The 17,246-nt window shown below is 40.3% G+C and overlaps 1 protein-coding gene across 8 annotated transcripts in view; it reads right to left on the bottom strand.

Annotated features, from left to right (window-relative positions):
- The window catches only part of GALC (galactosylceramidase), a 151,585-nt gene that overhangs the window by 134,117 nt on the left and 222 nt on the right, over window positions 1–17,246 (bottom strand). For 4 of the 8 annotated variants that reach the window (XM_086709075.1, XM_086709077.1, XM_086709076.1 and 1 more), the window contains exons 2-6: window positions 7,940–8,008; window positions 7,627–7,690; window positions 5,480–5,593; window positions 3,361–3,500; window positions 964–1,002 (exon numbers count right to left, since the gene is read on the bottom strand). In XM_086709075.1, coding sequence (XP_086565201.1) covers window positions 964–1,002; window positions 3,361–3,500; window positions 5,480–5,593; window positions 7,627–7,690; window positions 7,940–8,008 — 426 coding nt within the window. Of the gene's footprint in view, window positions 1–963; window positions 1,003–3,360; window positions 3,501–5,479; window positions 5,594–7,626; window positions 7,691–7,939; window positions 8,009–8,186; window positions 8,451–16,758; window positions 17,191–17,246 lie in introns of those variants that run through there. The other 4 variants (XM_086709078.1, XM_086709079.1, XM_086709080.1 and 1 more) reach the window with 4 other exon arrangements.

The following is a 17,246-nucleotide window of genomic DNA, read 5'->3' as shown; positions in this document are numbered from 1 at the left end:
ATTTAGGAAAAGCGACTCAAAAAATAACATACTTTGCAAATGTTAGTTGCCACCTATTTGTTAATCACAGATAGAAACATATAGAACATTCCAATAGAATAGGCATCCCACAGAAAATAATAATGAGACTGCATACTGGAAATTTTGATATTGGATGTGGAACTATATAAAATTTCTGGACATAAAAGGCCCCATTTTCAAGTTCCACTTTCCTTTCCACCTGATGAACTCTTGAACTGGGCCAGAAGTGGCATCAGTCTTACAAGCAATTCCTCCTAATATTTCAACAGAGCAACTGGCATTCAGATCATATGAGGGCAGTAAAATTAACTCATACCTTCTAGGGACAGTTTTGTTTGTAATAGCACCAACAAAGTAATCAATGACATAGTCATCAGAAGTGGCTCAACCGGTCAGCACCAAATGAGCAGTTTTCCCTTTTCTCCTCTTTGTCTACATCATGTAACTACCCCTTCCTTCTTCCTCAGAAAAACTCCTTGCTTTCCCCAGAAAAGTGAGCGAGACGCTTTTCTGGCTACTCCAGAATCTGTGCTCCCTGAGATGCAATTACAAGACCCCAAACTAAGGTCTTTGTTCTTTTTCATCTTTGCCTCCTTTGCTCAGTTGAAACAAAAAGAAGCTACATTTCTCTAAGTCCTAAAAGTCTAAAATGATGCTGCTGTTTTTATAATAATCATCATAATTCTACAAATAATAAATTTTAAAATGGGAAAATTCAACACAACTCTTTAGACAATGAAACTTGGGGTTCACAGGGAATTACAGACACTTTAATCAGGAATTTAAACATGACTACGTTTTTGCTCAAATTTTATGCCAGAACTAGCAAAACAAGCATCTGTGCTGTAAAAAATACAGCGTTCCTACTTCTAATTTCCATGGTACCGTAAGGGAATTATTTACCAAAAACTTAAAGATAAAAAGATTTAAAGTTGTACAGACCTTGATATAATTGATGTCAAATGACCTCTCATTCCAAATCTGCAAAACAGAAAGTCAAAAAGTCTGAATTGAAAATGAAGTATCAGAAAGTAGACATGATCACTAAGACGCCACTGCTCTCATCATCTTTAACATAATCTAAAAAGCAATTTTTCTGGGGCGCCTGAGTGGCTCAGTCGGTTAAGCCTCTGACTTCAGCTCAGGTCATGATCTCGCAGTCCATGAGTTCAAGTCCATGAGCTGAGCCCACAGCTCAGAGCCTGGAGCCTGCTTCGGATTCTGTGTCTCCCTCTCTCTCTGCCCCTTCCCTTTGCGCGTGCGTGTGCGCGCACGCGCGCTCTCTCTCTCTCTCTCTCTCTCTCAAAAATAAACATTAAAAAAAAAGTTAAAAAAAATTCTTAAAAAGCAATTTCTCGTACTTTATGGAATGTCCTGTTCTTGAATTTATAGACATGTTATAAGACAACATAACTTTTTACAATTAAAATATTTTTTAAAACCTTGAATATTTGGTGGATATTTTTCAAAAAGTCACTTATTCCAGTGATTTCTAAAACTGGAATTTCCATTCAATCATTCAACAAATCCTGACAATGTAATGCGTGCCAGGGACTATATTAGGTACTGGAGACCTAACAGACATGGGGAGTGTTGTAATAATTCTTACAAGATCCCACCAGCACACCTAAAGCCGAGTATTGTAGTAAGTACATCGTAGAAGTAATTTTTTTTAGCACACATAAGATCACAGTGATGTGCTACATCACAAAGGCAAATTCTTAATGAGGATAGATAAAAGGAAGATGCACAACTCTCGCTGGTTTAGAATCATGATGAGGTTTTAGAATTGAGGGGCGCCTGGGTGGCGCAGTCGGTTAAGCGTCCGACTTCAGCCAGGTCACGATCTCGCGGTCCGTGAGTTCGAGCCCCGCGTCGGGCTCTGGGCTGATGGCTCAGAGCCTGGAGCCTGTTTCCGATTCTGTGTCTCCCTCTCTCTCTGCCCCTCCCCCGTTCATGCTCTGTCTCTCTCTGTCCCCAAAATAAATAAAACGTTGAAAAAAAAAAATTTAAAAAAAAAAAAAAAAAAAAAAAAAGAATTGAAAGAGAACATCCAAGACCTTCGTTTTGCATCTGAGAAAACTATTAATAACAGAGATGGCCTAGAGTCTAGGCACTATAACTCATTTTACTCTAGTGATACAGGAAAGTATTTTTTATCAAAGAATCTCCTCACTATAGCACATAAGTCTAAAAGAGATGTGAATTACCCATTCTTTATCAGAAACAGTTTCCAAGTGTGACTTTACCATAATAAAGCGCTACTTAGATCCAAATCTACAATTAGTTTCACTACAAATTAAAAAATACCCTGACATTTAAGAATGTTCTCAAATACAAACTAATTTCCAATTATAGTTTGAAGAAAGATAACAAAAAACAAAGCATATCGTTGCTTCTGGCTCCCTACAACCCTGGGCTTATCCCCATGTCCTTTGTGATATCACAATTTCTCCACCCAGTTTCTCTCTCTCTCACTAAACTCCTTAAGGGCTTATTAATCTTGGTATCCCTAGAATACAACAGTTACAGTGTCTGCAACACAGTAGGAGCTCAATAATTGCTTTCTGACTGCTGAACACTTTTAAAATCAATTTTGACATATGGCATATTAATATGCAAACACGTATGGAGACCACTACATGTACGTGTAGGGCTCTGAGAGGTACAGTGCCTCCAGCCTGCCAACAGACCAGCTGGAAAGACATCATATTTAACATTTTTTTAAATCATTATAAGGTGTTAAATAACAGTTTAAGACAGGGTAGGCAGATTTCAGCCAGCCTGCCAAATCCAGCCCACCATTTGTATTTTTTACAACCCAAAAGCCAAAAATGGTTTTTACAATTTTAAAGGGCTATGTAATTACCTACATAATATCCTTAATACTGCCTCTGACCCACTAAACCTAAAATATTTAGTCTCTGACCCACTAAGAAAAAGTTTGCCACCGTCTGGTTTAGAACAGCAGGAGATTCAGAGAGCAAAATGAGATTAATCATTAACCAGATAGTAAATGTGGTATTCTTGAACAACTAGAGAAAGCAGGGAAAGCTTTCAAGGAGAACTGGGGCTGGAGTAGTATCAAAATCAAAATTAAAGAAAGAAAAAGTTCAGAGAAGGTATACACTCAGTACAGTTTTCAAAAGGGGCTAGAATTTGGATGGGAAAAGAGGAGGAATAAAAGGCCACATACTTAATTTGTTATCAGATGCCAAAGGAACAAATTGGGTCTCATGACCACAAAATGGTTAGTAACAAAATGCCACAGAATCAAATTGCTTTAAGAAATTACAAATAAAGTCCAAAAGTTAATCAAGGTTCAAATACATTACCAACCCCAATATAATCAATGTCCAAATCATGATAATGCTTGGCGCCCACAATCCAGGTCATGACGTAGTAGGCAGTCAGCTGAAGGTTTACATAAGGCCAGTTGAAACCTTTCCCCAGCCATCCAGGGAATGACCATGGCAACCCTGTAGGAAGGAAAAGGTAAAGGTGGGGTGGGCATTACAGTGCTGGCAACCATCCAAAACAAGGCAAAAGAAACCAGAAAGAACACAGGGTAAACAAAAAGCCAACAGAGATCTTATTAGAGGAAAGATTATATATCTTGTGTGTATTCTCAAAATCCCTTCCAGTTTATGAACTCAGGAACTCCTTCCTGAGCCCTAGAGTCTGGTTCCATAATTCCAAATGCTCTTTCAAGAAAAAGAAATAAGAACACACTCTCTTGAAGATACTCACCCATGGAAAGAAATGTAACATACAATTTAACTCAACATGCCCACTGCCTGCTATAGGGATATTTAATATACAATTTCTTCCCTCTGAAGTCAAATCAAAGAGTTCTTCTGAAAGGCTTATGCCTAAATATTCCTACAGGTTAAATATAATACAAATTCCTCTTTCACTAGTACATCTTCTTAAAACTTAAGTCTCCTTAAAATACTAACTAGTCAGATAATCAAACTCAACAAAACTAGTTTGTCATCATTATCAATATAAATGTCAATGTCTCAACAGGAAAATACCCCTTTGTGGTATGATATAAATCAAATAGCCCACATTCTTCCAACACCCTAATTGTTATTTTTAAGGAAGAAAATGAGAACAGTAGACGAGCACTAATTACAATTCTACATCCTAATTTTGTTACTAACATATCAAAATAAGCTCAACCGTTAAGTTCCTCAATTGTTTGTATATATACATATAAAAAAAATCGAGTTCACCACAGAAAAAATTCAAAACTAAAAGAACAAAATGCTTATTTTTCTAAACTCAGGAGGAATGAATGCCTAAGTGTGTATCCCATAAAAAATGTGACATTAAAATACTGGAACATTTTTAAACAATGAAATGCCAAATACATTCTATAGGCCCACCATGTGTAAGTCTTTGTTAGAACATGGTTCAGCATGCCAGATTTTCTACATTTAAATGAGAACTGACCATGAAAGCAGCCCAGTGGGGGAGTACGTGCTGAAGTCAATGATGCTTTTTTTTTTTTTTTTTTTTTTTTTAATGCTCACAACATTTCTGGAATCTCTTACAAAAGACCATTTAGAAAGAACACACTGACTCCTCATTTTTTTTTTTATTTAGAAAAACTCGTGCTTGTCCTTTGATTGTTGAAAATGACCTTGAAAATGAGTTGAAATCAAGCCTATAAAATGAATTTTCATTGATCTCACTCACAAGGCTGAATGGGTAAGCCTGTTTCAAAAACTCAAATTCATTTCAAACTATGCAAGGATGTCATCACTGTGTATTCTGCAATATTTTACGGGTCTGTGCACTGCTACACGAAACCTGTCAAGTGAATGTAGTAGTAGGAGTTGAGAAATCATCCAGCGACGCTGCCTCTAGAGCTTAAGCTCCGAAAGGGCAGAAGGTAGCGGCTGGATTGTTGGGTATCCCCAATGCCTAGAACAGTGCCCACCACACTGTGGAGGTTCAAAACATACACTTTATGTGTACGTCTTCTAGAAATGGCACCTACTACAGCATGTAATGCATAATTTCGCAAAGAGCTGGGATGTACTATAACGCCTACTGACAATTTTCTAAATAGTACCCCCCTTTTACAAATTGTGATGAGAAATTTTGTTGAGGAAATTAGTTTAGCATCACAAGAATGGAATTAGGTTCTATATCTGAATTTGGCATTTACTAACTATCTGACCTAAGTCAGTGGCATAACCTCTCTAAGCCCCTGCTGCTTCTGTAAAATGGGAAGAGTAACGCCTTACTCCAGAGGTATTGCATATAAAGAGCAGACATAAAATATAAAGGCAAAGAAAGGATCAAGCCTGGCACAGGCTTTGCGGCTGGTAGGATAAGGGTAGTATTAACATTGTTACTACTTCAGCATTAAGAGTAACTCCATATGAATAATTCAGAATTTGAAAGTTAAACAGACTGCAAAAGCATTACAAACTGCACTTCTTACCCATGAGTATAATATTAGGGTTCCGCTTCTTAGCTTCCTTCATTAACCACCACTCATATCCTCGGAAATAATTCTCATCTAATGCATAGTGCATGTGGGAGGGTTCAGTACCATCTGCATGGGAGAGAGCAAAAGAGAAAGGAAAACACCCTTTAATGGTGTTTCCTAGGGCCACTCTCCCCTGTACACACACACATTTCAGAGAAGGTGTATTCTGGTTCCAATCCTGATATGGGCAAATAAGAATAATCTTAGATAACTTGACAAGGCATGATCAAAGTGTATTATTTCACCTTTTTTCATTATTCTAAGTATCGTAAAGGTCTTGAAAAATAAAACCACAGCTTTCTATTATAAGCAGGGTTAAAAGAAGGAGAAGGGTTATCAACTCATGTAACTGAAGAGTCCTAGAACTATGTTTTCCTGGGCTTTTGGTCTGGTCTGTCTGCAGTTTTCAAGTCCCCATGTCCAACTTTGAGTTCAGATCACCTCAGCTTTTAACTTCTCCATCCTAAATGTAAATCTTGAGCTCCTTAGCCCCATTCTCACCACCCAGGCCTTAAGCCTATAACGTGCCTTGTTATACCAAGACAACAGAGCTTTGAGGAAAAAAAAAAAAAAAAAAGGAATGAGTATACATCTACACAACCCCTCTGTAAGAAAATTCTATCCTAACCTCCAGAGTGTGTCAAGGTAGATAACTGATATCCTGGTATCTGTCCTCATATGTCACCACATTTCACAAACATCTGCCCTTGTTAGGAAGGGTCTCACGAGGAATGGGGCCTTGCCTCTTAAAGGTAAACATCAGAATTCACAAGAACTACCTGAAGAATTTCACTTCAGCAAATGAAGATGGCCAGTCATTATCAATTCTGCATCAAAGGGTGGACAATAAAATGCATGTCCTCTTACAATAACTTGGGGAAAGTTTTCCTTATAGAGGTTTCTTTCATTTGTGATCTGCATTTTTTCTTTCAATATTAATTAAACACTAATGCCACCACAGAGACATATCTCTTTAACAAAAGTTACTCCCGAGTCACCAACAGGAACACATGTATAGAGACAATACTGTAAAGTTCACTACAATGGAATCTGGCCTGTAAATAATAAGCTGCATCATCTGTGGGAGAATTTTCTTCTTCCTGTACATTAAATGACTACATGTTCTACATAAAGTCAATCAAAATGGTGACAGTGAAGACTGAAAATTTAGTGGCTAAAAATAATTTTGTTTTTAAAAGAGAAAAAGCTGGGGCGCCTGGGTGGCTCAGTCGGCTGAGCGTCCGACTTTGGCTCAGGTCAGGATCTTAACGGTTCGTGAGTTCAAGCCCCGCTTCGGGCTCTGGGCTGACAGCTCAGAGCCTGGAGCCGGCTTCAGATTCTGTGTCTCCTTCTCTCTCTGCCCCTCCCCTGCTCACGCTCTGTCTCTCCCTCTCTCTCAAAAATAAATAAACATATTTAAAAAAATAAAAAAATAAAAGAGAAAATAGCTGCATCTCTGAAATACTGATGACATATTTTTGCCACAAATTTATTTAAAGCTAATAACAATAATATTTTACATGCTTTCTATGGTAAAAAGCTTTCTTTTTTTTAATTTCTCAATAAAAACTCCTGTCTCTATGCTCTGCCTCGTGAAAATAGCCTTTTTAAAAACTGTGGTTTTGTTTACTACCAATTAATTCAACTAAATAAGCCATCTAAAGTCCAAATGCCATTTTATGGGAAAAGTGAGTATTTTTTTTTTTAATTTTTTTTTAATATTTATTTATTTTAGACAGAGAGACAGAGCATGAGCAGGGGAGGGGCAGAGAGAGAGGAAGACACAGAATCAGAAGCAGGCTCCAGGCTCTGAGCTGTCAGCACAGAGCCTGATGCGGGGCTCGAACTCACAGTCCATGAGATCATGACCTGAGCCGAAGTCGGACGCTCAACCGACTGAGCCACCCAGGTGCCCCGAAAAGTGAGTATTTTGATATAATATTTTTTTTAAGTAGAGTAAAAGAGGAACAATAAGAATCTACTAAGAAATGATCAACATCAAAAATGTTGATATCGTTTACATTCTGATTCACAGTCCCTAAGGTTAGGTAGAGATTAAAGTGCTGAAGGAAAATAAACCCATTCCCCAAATCTCCTACCTGTAGTCTGCCCGTCACCACCTATCTCCACTTTTAGAATATGCAAAGAGGCACCGAAGTTTGGCTGGGGAAAGAAGGAGGAGTGTTAACATTGTGATTCAACCGCATGAAGGGCAAAACATGACAGTGACTAATTACTGCCTTTGGTTTGACAGATGAGAAGACCAACTTCAAATCAACAGCCACTTAATCCAAAAGTAATTTTCCATTTTTTTTAAAAGCTAGAAATGTGAAGGTGACCAATTCTACCGCTGAAATTCACCATAGCTTCAAACATATCACAGGTGCCATTAAATAATTATTTTTTCATTACCTTAAAGAGATAATCCAATATTTGAGAACGATAGGGCTCCGGGTAATTTACTAGAAGTCGGGAGGTTGCCTAAAAAAAAAAAAAAAAAAAAAAAAAAAAAAAAAAAAATTCAAAAGTGTGAATAAAACAAATCCAATCATGAACAGGTTTTCATAGTGCCAACTTGCACCACCTGGCATGCCCGTATTTAGCCAGCTCGTGGGCAAAGTTGAGCTGAGGAAAGCCATTTCCCAGGTTACTTGTTTACCTGCCTTTATTTTGCCCATCGCTAGGCGAATAAGGCTGTTGTTTGTCCAACAGCTAAAACACAGGTTCGAAGCCACAGCATGTTTCTCTTCTGTTGAGATGCAGGTTTGCCGGAAGGTAAGTTAATTCTATGAGGAACCTCGTGATTACAAATTTGTCGCGAGGAACTTAACTCAGAGAGTGATTATTAGAAGAAATGAAACTTAGAAACTTAGGTTCTCTATCATTTATTTATTTGTTTGTTTGTTTGTTTATTTGCTTGAGAGAGAGAAAGAGAATGAGACAGTACATGCAAGCAGGACAGAGGGGCAGAGTCGGGGGGTGGGGAGGGAGAATCTTAAGCAGGCTGCAGCCCCAGCATGGAGTCCAGTGCAGGTCTTGATCCCACAACCCTGGGATCATGGAAAGGATGAATAACAAGTAATCCTTTCCCTTCAACATCTTGCAGGAAATTAAGCAGCAATGCTGAAAGGAACCAATACTCTCCCATCTTTACCGGAGATTTATAAGTGGCGTGCCTATTAAGAATGATCACACACACACACAAAAAAGAATGATCACACAATGATCCCCAGGCCAAGGTATACTAAGGAAACCTCACACATGACTGGTATCAGAATGTATGGAAAGATAGAGGTGGAGGATGCGGGGATGAACACGATCACATCTAACCCATGCGCAATGACTGCTTCAACAAAGAACTCACAAAACCAGTAGTGGACCAATAATGTATCTTTTGGGGAGCAATATACATAAGGGGAATAAAAGAAATAAGTTTTAACATGAAATAGTGGCACGTCCCTAGGCTTAGAAGCCAGACAGGCTCTAGGTTCAAACCACTGACACCAAGGGCAAGATACTTTTATACTCAATGTTCTGTTTTCCTACTCTCATGTGTGTTACCACTGACATTCTAGTGGCTCTTTTAATCTATCTCCCTCACACCCACAATCTCCCCAGCCCCTGCCACTGAGACGCAGACCCATGGAGCTACCCTCTATTCACTTCAAGTTCAACACATCCCCAACCAAACATAGCACTTTTTCCTTAGTCTGTTCCTTCTCCTGAATTTGTTATCTTAGTAAAGAACCATAAACTCAGGGCTACCTTTCACCAACTTCCCATCCATCTTCAGTCACCAAGACCTCCTTAATACTCTCCAATCCAACCCCTGACTTCAACCCTATTTCCTTCATCCAGGCTGTCCTCAATCATTACAACAGCCTAAAGGTTCTCCGGGCCTCCTGTCTGCCTCCCTGTATTCTAGCTTCCACACTACTTGCCAGAATAATCTTCCCAAAATGCAAATCTAACCACGAAAGTACACTGTTTAAACCTGCCAAGACCTCCCCTCCACCAAGAGCTTTCAGGATCAAGTTCAAATTCTCAGTTTTATACCCAGATCCTTTAATTATTTGGATCGTAACTCTGGACACCTTACCCAGCACTACTCTCATGCCTACTATCTAGATAAATCAAACCACTTCTCTTTCTTCTGTCTGGGATGCATTCCACACCCTCATTCGGCCAATTCCGTTCATCCTCCTCAGGGAAGGCCCCTCTCCACCCCTCCCCACTGATTTGATGTAGGTGTGTCTCTGGCTTCAGGTCTACATCTCTACCTTAACTCTCCTAACCCCGGCCCCCTACTCACTGCCATACTTTTTTGTCTCCCCTCTGAGTTCCTGGAGGACAGGGACTATGTCTTACTCAAGCTCATATCCCCATTTATTCTCTTGTTCGGCAAACATTTATTTAGCATCTTTTATGGTACTGTTTGTTGCAGTGGCATAGGCCACACAATATGGGAGGCTCTGAGTCAGAGGGAGCCTGCACCCTGACTGCATCACTTAGAAGCTATGTGACCAAGGGCAAACTGTTGTAAAGTGGGATTGTTTACTCTTTAGAACTGCTTCAACTATTCTAAGGCTAAAACAAGGTGTATGTAAAGGACACAGCACAGTAGCTGGCACACAGTAAGCTCTCAATAAATGACCAGCATTATATAAGTTGTTTTTATTTTTTTTTTTTAATTTTTTTTTTCAACGTTTATTTATTTTTGGGACAGAGAGAGACACAGCATGAACGGGCGAGGGGCAGAGAGAGAGGGAGACACAGAATCGGAAACAGGCTCCAGGCTCTGAGCCATCAGCCCAGAGCCCGACACGGGGCTCAAACTCATGGACCACGAGATCGTGACCTGGCTGAAGTCGGACGCTTAACCGACTGCGCCACCCAGGCGCCCCATATAAGTTGTTTTTAAAAATATAGTCACTGTTCTCACCATTCTTACAGAATGGCAGAGACTCAAATACTAAAGTAGGTACTTTTTAAGTGAATGAATACAGTCTATGCATGATAACTTATCCTTGATCAGAGGTAAACAATGTTTCCCACCCTGAATCATGTCATTAGAACGGTGTGTTTTGGGGGTTGCCTGAGTGGCTCAGTCAGTGAAGCGTGCAACTTCGGCTCAGGTCATGATCTCGCAGTCCATGAGTTCAAGCCCTGCACTGGGTTCTGTGCTGACAGCTCCGAGCCTGGAGCCTGCTTCAGATTCTGTGTCTCCCTCTCTCTGTCCCTCCCCCATTGACACTATTTCTCTCTCAAAAATAAATAAACATTTAAGAAAATTTTAAAAAACCCCTGTTTGGAGGTTATTTTGCCCTCTGTGCACTTCTATCCTTAACACAGGGAGCGCCAACTTTAAACAAACACACCACATCGTTATGCTATTGTAAGCCTGTGTCATTCTCAACACAAAGGTGTTGTAAGTGAATAAGAGAGATGGGTCAATGGCAATAGTCAGTTCAGAGTAGTATAGCCAAATGATGAAATGCACCATCAAAGAGTAACAAATTACCAAATTACCAACCACAGACCCTGAAAAAGCCCTGGAGCTGCTTACAAGCAGCCCAGGAAGAAGCCTTAGCACATAGCTGACCCGGGCCAAGTTCTCAATTTATTGAGACATTTTATACCCAAATAAGTTTTTTATGTAAAGATAACTTCCTCCTTTCTAACTGATCAAACAAGATGATACTGACGCAACAACCACATGCCAGATGCCATCCCAAACACTTTGTATCTATCTTCACAATGCTCCTACCAGGTATCACAGTCTCCCCAGAAAAGAAACTGAGACCCTGAGAGATTAAGTAGCCTGCCCATGGCTGTACAGTGAATGGCAGGGCCCAGAACAGACCCCTGACAATCTGCTTTTAAACCCACTTTTTTTTTTTAATATTTATTTATTTTTGAGAGACAGAGAGTGCAAGTGGGGAATGGGCAGTGAGAGAGGGAGAGAGAGAATACAAAGCAGGCTCAGGGCTGTCAGGGCAGAGCCCGACATGGGGCTCAAACTCACGAACAGCGAGATCATGACCTGAGCCAAAGTCAGACCCTTAACTGACTGAGCCACCCAGGTACCCCTTAAACCCACGCCCTTAACTACTGCCCCATACTGCCTTCCCTATCAGATCTGAATATTAAATGAGAACATTCCAAACACTACTGCCACAAACTGTTCTATGTACCAGGGACTCCATACAGAAGTCTAAAGTGGGGTGCAAATATCGTGTTACAACCATTTTCATCTGTCAATATTTATTAAGCATCTAAGATGAGCACCTCGCTACACAAAGGGACACTACTGAATGGATGACAGTATCCTACTCTGAGTTATGAAACAATTCTCCTCATTTTACTAATTTTAAACGGAGTTAATAAAATAACCAAAGGTCTCCATTTTTCAGCAAGTTTAAACACTGGATTTAATGCCACAAGTAAAGATACTAAGACAGATGGGCCCCATTTAATGAAATATTGGCTATTTTAAGTTTAGACCCCAAAAATAAAAAGAAGGATGGTTGTAGTAAGGAACACACACATTGGCCCATTAGTCCAGTTTACCCTGAAACACGCCAGCACCTTACAGTAAGGTGGTAACATGAGAAAATAAAAGCATAAAAATCAGGAAGAGTAAGTTGGGTTAGGGAAAAGGTTTGTCCCCCCACCCCACCCCAACCGGCAAAGCAGGTCAGATCTGTGATCAACTATAGACCAGGTTATCCATTCTAGTGTAAGCCCCAATAGTGTGCTTTTTCTTTTTGTAATGCAAATGTCTGACTCCAGGTTTGATTGCCAAGGCATCTACTTTTCAACAATTATGTTTTATGGCTATGTGTACTTAAAAATAGTTACTCTAATCTTTTTGGTATCTTGAAACCTTAGAGTTTTGCAAGTTCAATGATGGAAATTCATTAACTACATAGATCATTGCCAAATATAAAATATTGAAACATTTATTATTGAACACAGATTTATCTACTTTTGGTTTCTCATAACAGAGAAGCTAAAGATATTTGGATTTGTTAGTATACATGTCCTGTGCTATAATGAAAAACTGCTACTTTAAAAAAAAAAGGTATATGCCTCTAGAAATTATGAAATGTATTAATTTGCCAGTATAGAGTATTGGCTAGTAAAGTTCACAATTCCTTACTTGCTAGTTTTCAGTAAAAATTAAAGTTTCTAAGAATTAAGAATTCTACCTAATATATGTAACTAAAAGTACAAGAAATAAGGGAAACATTTCTAGGCAAGGAAAGTAGCATGTATTTTAGCTAAGAAAAGATATGAAGTGTGGAGATGCATTTTTGTTAAGGCAAATGGAAGTAATTTTGTCCTAACATACACAAACTAAATGGATACAGAAAGCACAGGAAAGAGAATAAGAGAGGAAGAAAGAATTTTACCTTGTGTAGCAAGCTAGCTAAAAATGAAATTACAAAGATTTTTTAAAATAAGTTTTAATAAATAGTGTACTTCTGAAAACTACAGCTTAATTTTCTTTCATCTACTAAAAGGACAGTTTTCTTGTGGGCACCTGAGTGGCTCAGTCTGTTAAGCATTCAACTTCAGCTCAGGTCATGATCTCACAGTCCAGGAGTTCGAGCCCCATGTCCGGCTCTGTGCTGACAGCTCAGAACCTGGAGTCTGCTTTAGATTCTGTGTCTCCCTCTCTTTCTGCCCCTCCCCTGCTCACACTGTCTCTCTCAAAATTAAATAAACATTAAAAAAATAAATAAAAGTGCTGTTTTCTTGGACTACTGGTCTGTTCTTAATAAAACTATGCAAGATTTTTACCTTTTAAGTAATCTGCCTAGGAAATAAAGATTCTGTATTTTATCAAAATAATTTCCTGTGCTTCATTTTGTCTTTATCACCCCTTTGATCACTTAAGAAAATGAGTCTTCTCTATTAAAAGAACTTCTTTTTTTATATACAAGTATGTAACTTTCATATTTGCCTATAAAGTCTTTTGTAATTTTGGTTAAAGTTGATAAAATGGATAACTAAGTAACATTTCACCACAATCTATGATCCTATGTAATCAAGTATATTACTTTTTTTCAAATGCTTATTTATTTTGAGAAAGTGGGGAGGGGCAGAGAGAGAGGGAGAGGGAGAATCCCAAGCAGGCTCCACACTGTCCGCAAAGCCTGATGTGGGGCTCAATATACCAAATCGTGAGACTGTGACCTGAGCTGAAATTAAGAGTCAGGTGCTCCATGAACTGAGCCACCTAGGTGCCCCTGTAATCAAGTGTTTCAAAACCTTTTGATATTTCTGACAAACTTCCCAGAATCAAATTCTAAATGAAGTCTTTTTAACCTTGAACTAACTTTGGGATTTCCCAGGGGATCCTGGAACAATCTCAAAAGATTTGTTCTTTCTCCTTATAAAAAGGGATTGTTAAACTAATTAGGCTTATTTATGTTAAACTACATGAAAAGCACTGTCAAATAAATAATGGAAAACCTTCTTTAGGTTAAATTTGTATGAATATGTGTGACTGATGTTAGTGTTCCAGAAATCATATGAAATTCCTAGAGGCTTACTATATGCTGGTCTGTTATCACTTATAATTCTAGTTATTATCTTAGAATGTTATGTCACAGGAATAACCAAAGTTCCTTGTCAACTACACTGTAATGAAGTCACATCAGGTGTTTTACATGGCTATTTTAAAGTCTTTAAATGTTCCTGTCAGCCTTACCAGGTAAGGAAGGCCACTTCTTGACCTTTAATTGTACCCTGAGGCCAAAGCCTCAGGATATTTCAGGCACCCTGAAAAGAGAGGAATTGGCCCAAATCTATAGGTATTATAAGTGAAGTCTGAAGGCTAGTCCTTGGCTTGGCTACCCAGACTTAAGGGACTTTTAATAGCCCAATCTGAGATTCCCGGGCAGGGATGCAGCATATTTGGAAGAGCCTATTTGATAAACCTACTTACATAAGATGGCCAAAGATGTTTAAATATTTCACAATTATTACTCAAATCTTTGAATGCATTTCTAGAGCCCCAGGATCACTGACCTGGTTTCAGGGGAGGACCCATTAAGCTTGGGACAATGGCTACAGACTGGATTTCAGACTACTGTCTGTATAATTATTATAGGAGTGCTACTATAATCCTACTTAGATGTGTACTTTCTGGGTTACAACGTGCCCTACCCCCGACTTTTAACATATTAGCTATCCTGGGTTACCACTGACTCCGATGCCTTAGCATCAAGATGGATTGTAGTGTATACCTTGACAGTTTCTTTTTTGGAATGCAAGTGCCTAAGGGCATCCTCCTCAAAGATGGCAATTTCAAATAAACACATTGCAGGCCACACATCTAGATAAAGAGCCAGGCTATGGGGGCGTGGTGGGGGCAGCCTTCTTTGTTTTAAAGATCTTGGTTGAGGGGCTCGGGCTGAAGCTCAGGTGGTTGTAATCCGACTTCTGCTCAGGACATGATCTCACGGCTCCTGAGTTCAAGTCCCACGTCGGACTCTTTGCTGACAGCTCAGAGTCTGGAGCCTGCTTCAGATTCTGTCTCTCCCTCTCTCTCTCTCTCTCTCTCTCTCTCTCTCTCTCTCTCTGACCCTTCCCCGCTCACACTGTCTCTGTCTCTCTCTCTCAATAATAAATAAACATTAAAGATCTTGGTTGACTTCAGTAACTGACCATTTAGGCTGCTTGTTCTTTCTCTTCCTGTACTTTAAATTCCCCCTCTTAAGTTTTAAATTCACCAATGAGTGAGCCGCAATAAAAGCAGGACCCCAGGTGTTTTCTCTCTCTCTCTCCCCCTCCCCACAATCTTTTTTTTTTTTCCTTAAGCTTATTTATTTCTGAGAGAGAGCATGCAAGAGAGAGAGCATACGCATGCACACGTGAGAGGGAAGGGCAGAGAGAAAATCCCAAGAGGCTCCAGGCTGTCAACACAGGGCCCAACTAGGGGCTCAATCTCATGGTTCATGAGCCAAAACCAAAAGTTGGAAGCTCAATTGACTGAGCCACACAGGGGTCCCTCCCCACAATCTTGCTGTGTGGCCCAGGTGTGCTACGTGCTTGCCAGGATCTGTCAATAGCACCCCCCCTTTTTTTCAAAGTTTCCTGATGATTATTGCCGAGGACATCTTACAACCAAAGTAACAGCCATAAGGGCGAGTCCAGTCACAACACTGATTATCAGGAAGCTGAGATCAGTACAAAACATCCATTCAGCAATCAAGCTAGTTCTGAATTGCATCTGAATATACAAGCTCCATCTGACTCAACCCAACAAACAACCCATTCAAGAGTTGGGCCTTAACATTATGAAATGAAATTAGCTCTAGCTGTGATTTGGGGTACAATGGAAGGGGATAAAACAAAGACAGGAAAAAGGTTACAAAGGGCATGTGACAGAAATTTTTAGAGCCAAGAACAATCATGCTACTAAAGCAAGCTCCCAGGCCAAGAGGCCACCTGTCAGCAGGACCAGGGAACTCAGACAATTACCAGCTATGCCCACACAATTTTACACAAAGCTGGAATGGCCCCGTCTCCCTTCACATAAGTCTTACGCAATGCCCAGGTAACATGAACCCATCCCAGTTGTCACAGCCAAGAAAGGATTAAGACATGACAATTAAACACAGCTGATATTCTGGATGGGATCCTGGAACAGAAAATGGGCATTAGGAAACAACTAAATATAAAATATGAAAGTATGGATTTTCATGTTATCACTACTGGTGGTAACAAATGTACTTTACCAATGTGGGATGCTGATAACAGAACATGGCTGCAGCGTATCTGAGAAATCTGTACTGTTTTAGAAACTTTTCTGCAGGCCTAAAGCTATTCTAAAGTCAAATTTACTTAAAAGAAAAAAGTCTCTCAATACTTAGTATGAGAATCAACTGGTATATTCATTGAAATGCAGATTCTCAGGTCCCAATCCAGAACTACAGAATGGGGAGTACATTTTAACAACCATAACAGGTGATTCTTACACACCCTAAAGGTGGGAAGCCATCCTGGCTGTTGGCCCAATGCTTCCCCCTCCCTGCACACAAAAATAGCCACTAATGAGACACACAGGCACCGACTTTTCCAGCGGGCAACTCACCCCACCTTGGGCCTTGACCACTGCCAATAAACAATGCCCCCAACAGTAAACAATCCTAGACTACCATTTGATACTAGCATAGTCTAGCATTATAAACAAAACAAGTCTCAGACTGGCCTCTTACCTTCCTAAAGAGGCCTTGAGGCACCTGTCTTGCCTCCCAACACAAACATACTGTGCACTGGCCCCTGTGAAGTTAGCCAACTGCCCGCTGCACTAGTGGTCCAGGGCGTCCGACTCCCCAACCCGCATTGAAGCATCCTTTTGGAAAGAGAGATGCTCCCCGGATCCCTGGCCATTTCTGGAGCGACCCTCAGGAATGCCCTCTCCACCGCAAAGGGAGCCCAGGCTGGTACGAGGGTGATGGTGCGAGCCCCAGCCTTGTCACTTATCGACACCTGTCACTCGGTGGATCTCCGGATCCTCGTCTATTAAAACTGTCTCTATAGAGGTTCATCTAAAACGAGCAGGCGCCGGTTCCAACCCCGCACGCGCCCGGACCTCTGGCCGACGGGCGGCCGCCGGCAGCCGGGACGGGAGTGCGTCGAAACGCCAGGCTGCGCCGCTGGGGCTTATGGGGCGCCCCCCTGGCAACGCCGGCGCATCCCACCG

This window comes from Puma concolor, chromosome B3 (assembly GCF_028749965.1).
Source record: "Puma concolor isolate L17-30 chromosome B3, mPumCon1.1.hap2, whole genome shotgun sequence".
Lineage (NCBI taxonomy): Eukaryota > Metazoa > Chordata > Mammalia > Carnivora > Felidae > Puma > Puma concolor.
The sequence above is the reverse complement of the archived record's forward strand: the minus strand, read 5'-3'. Positions and strand labels throughout refer to the sequence as shown.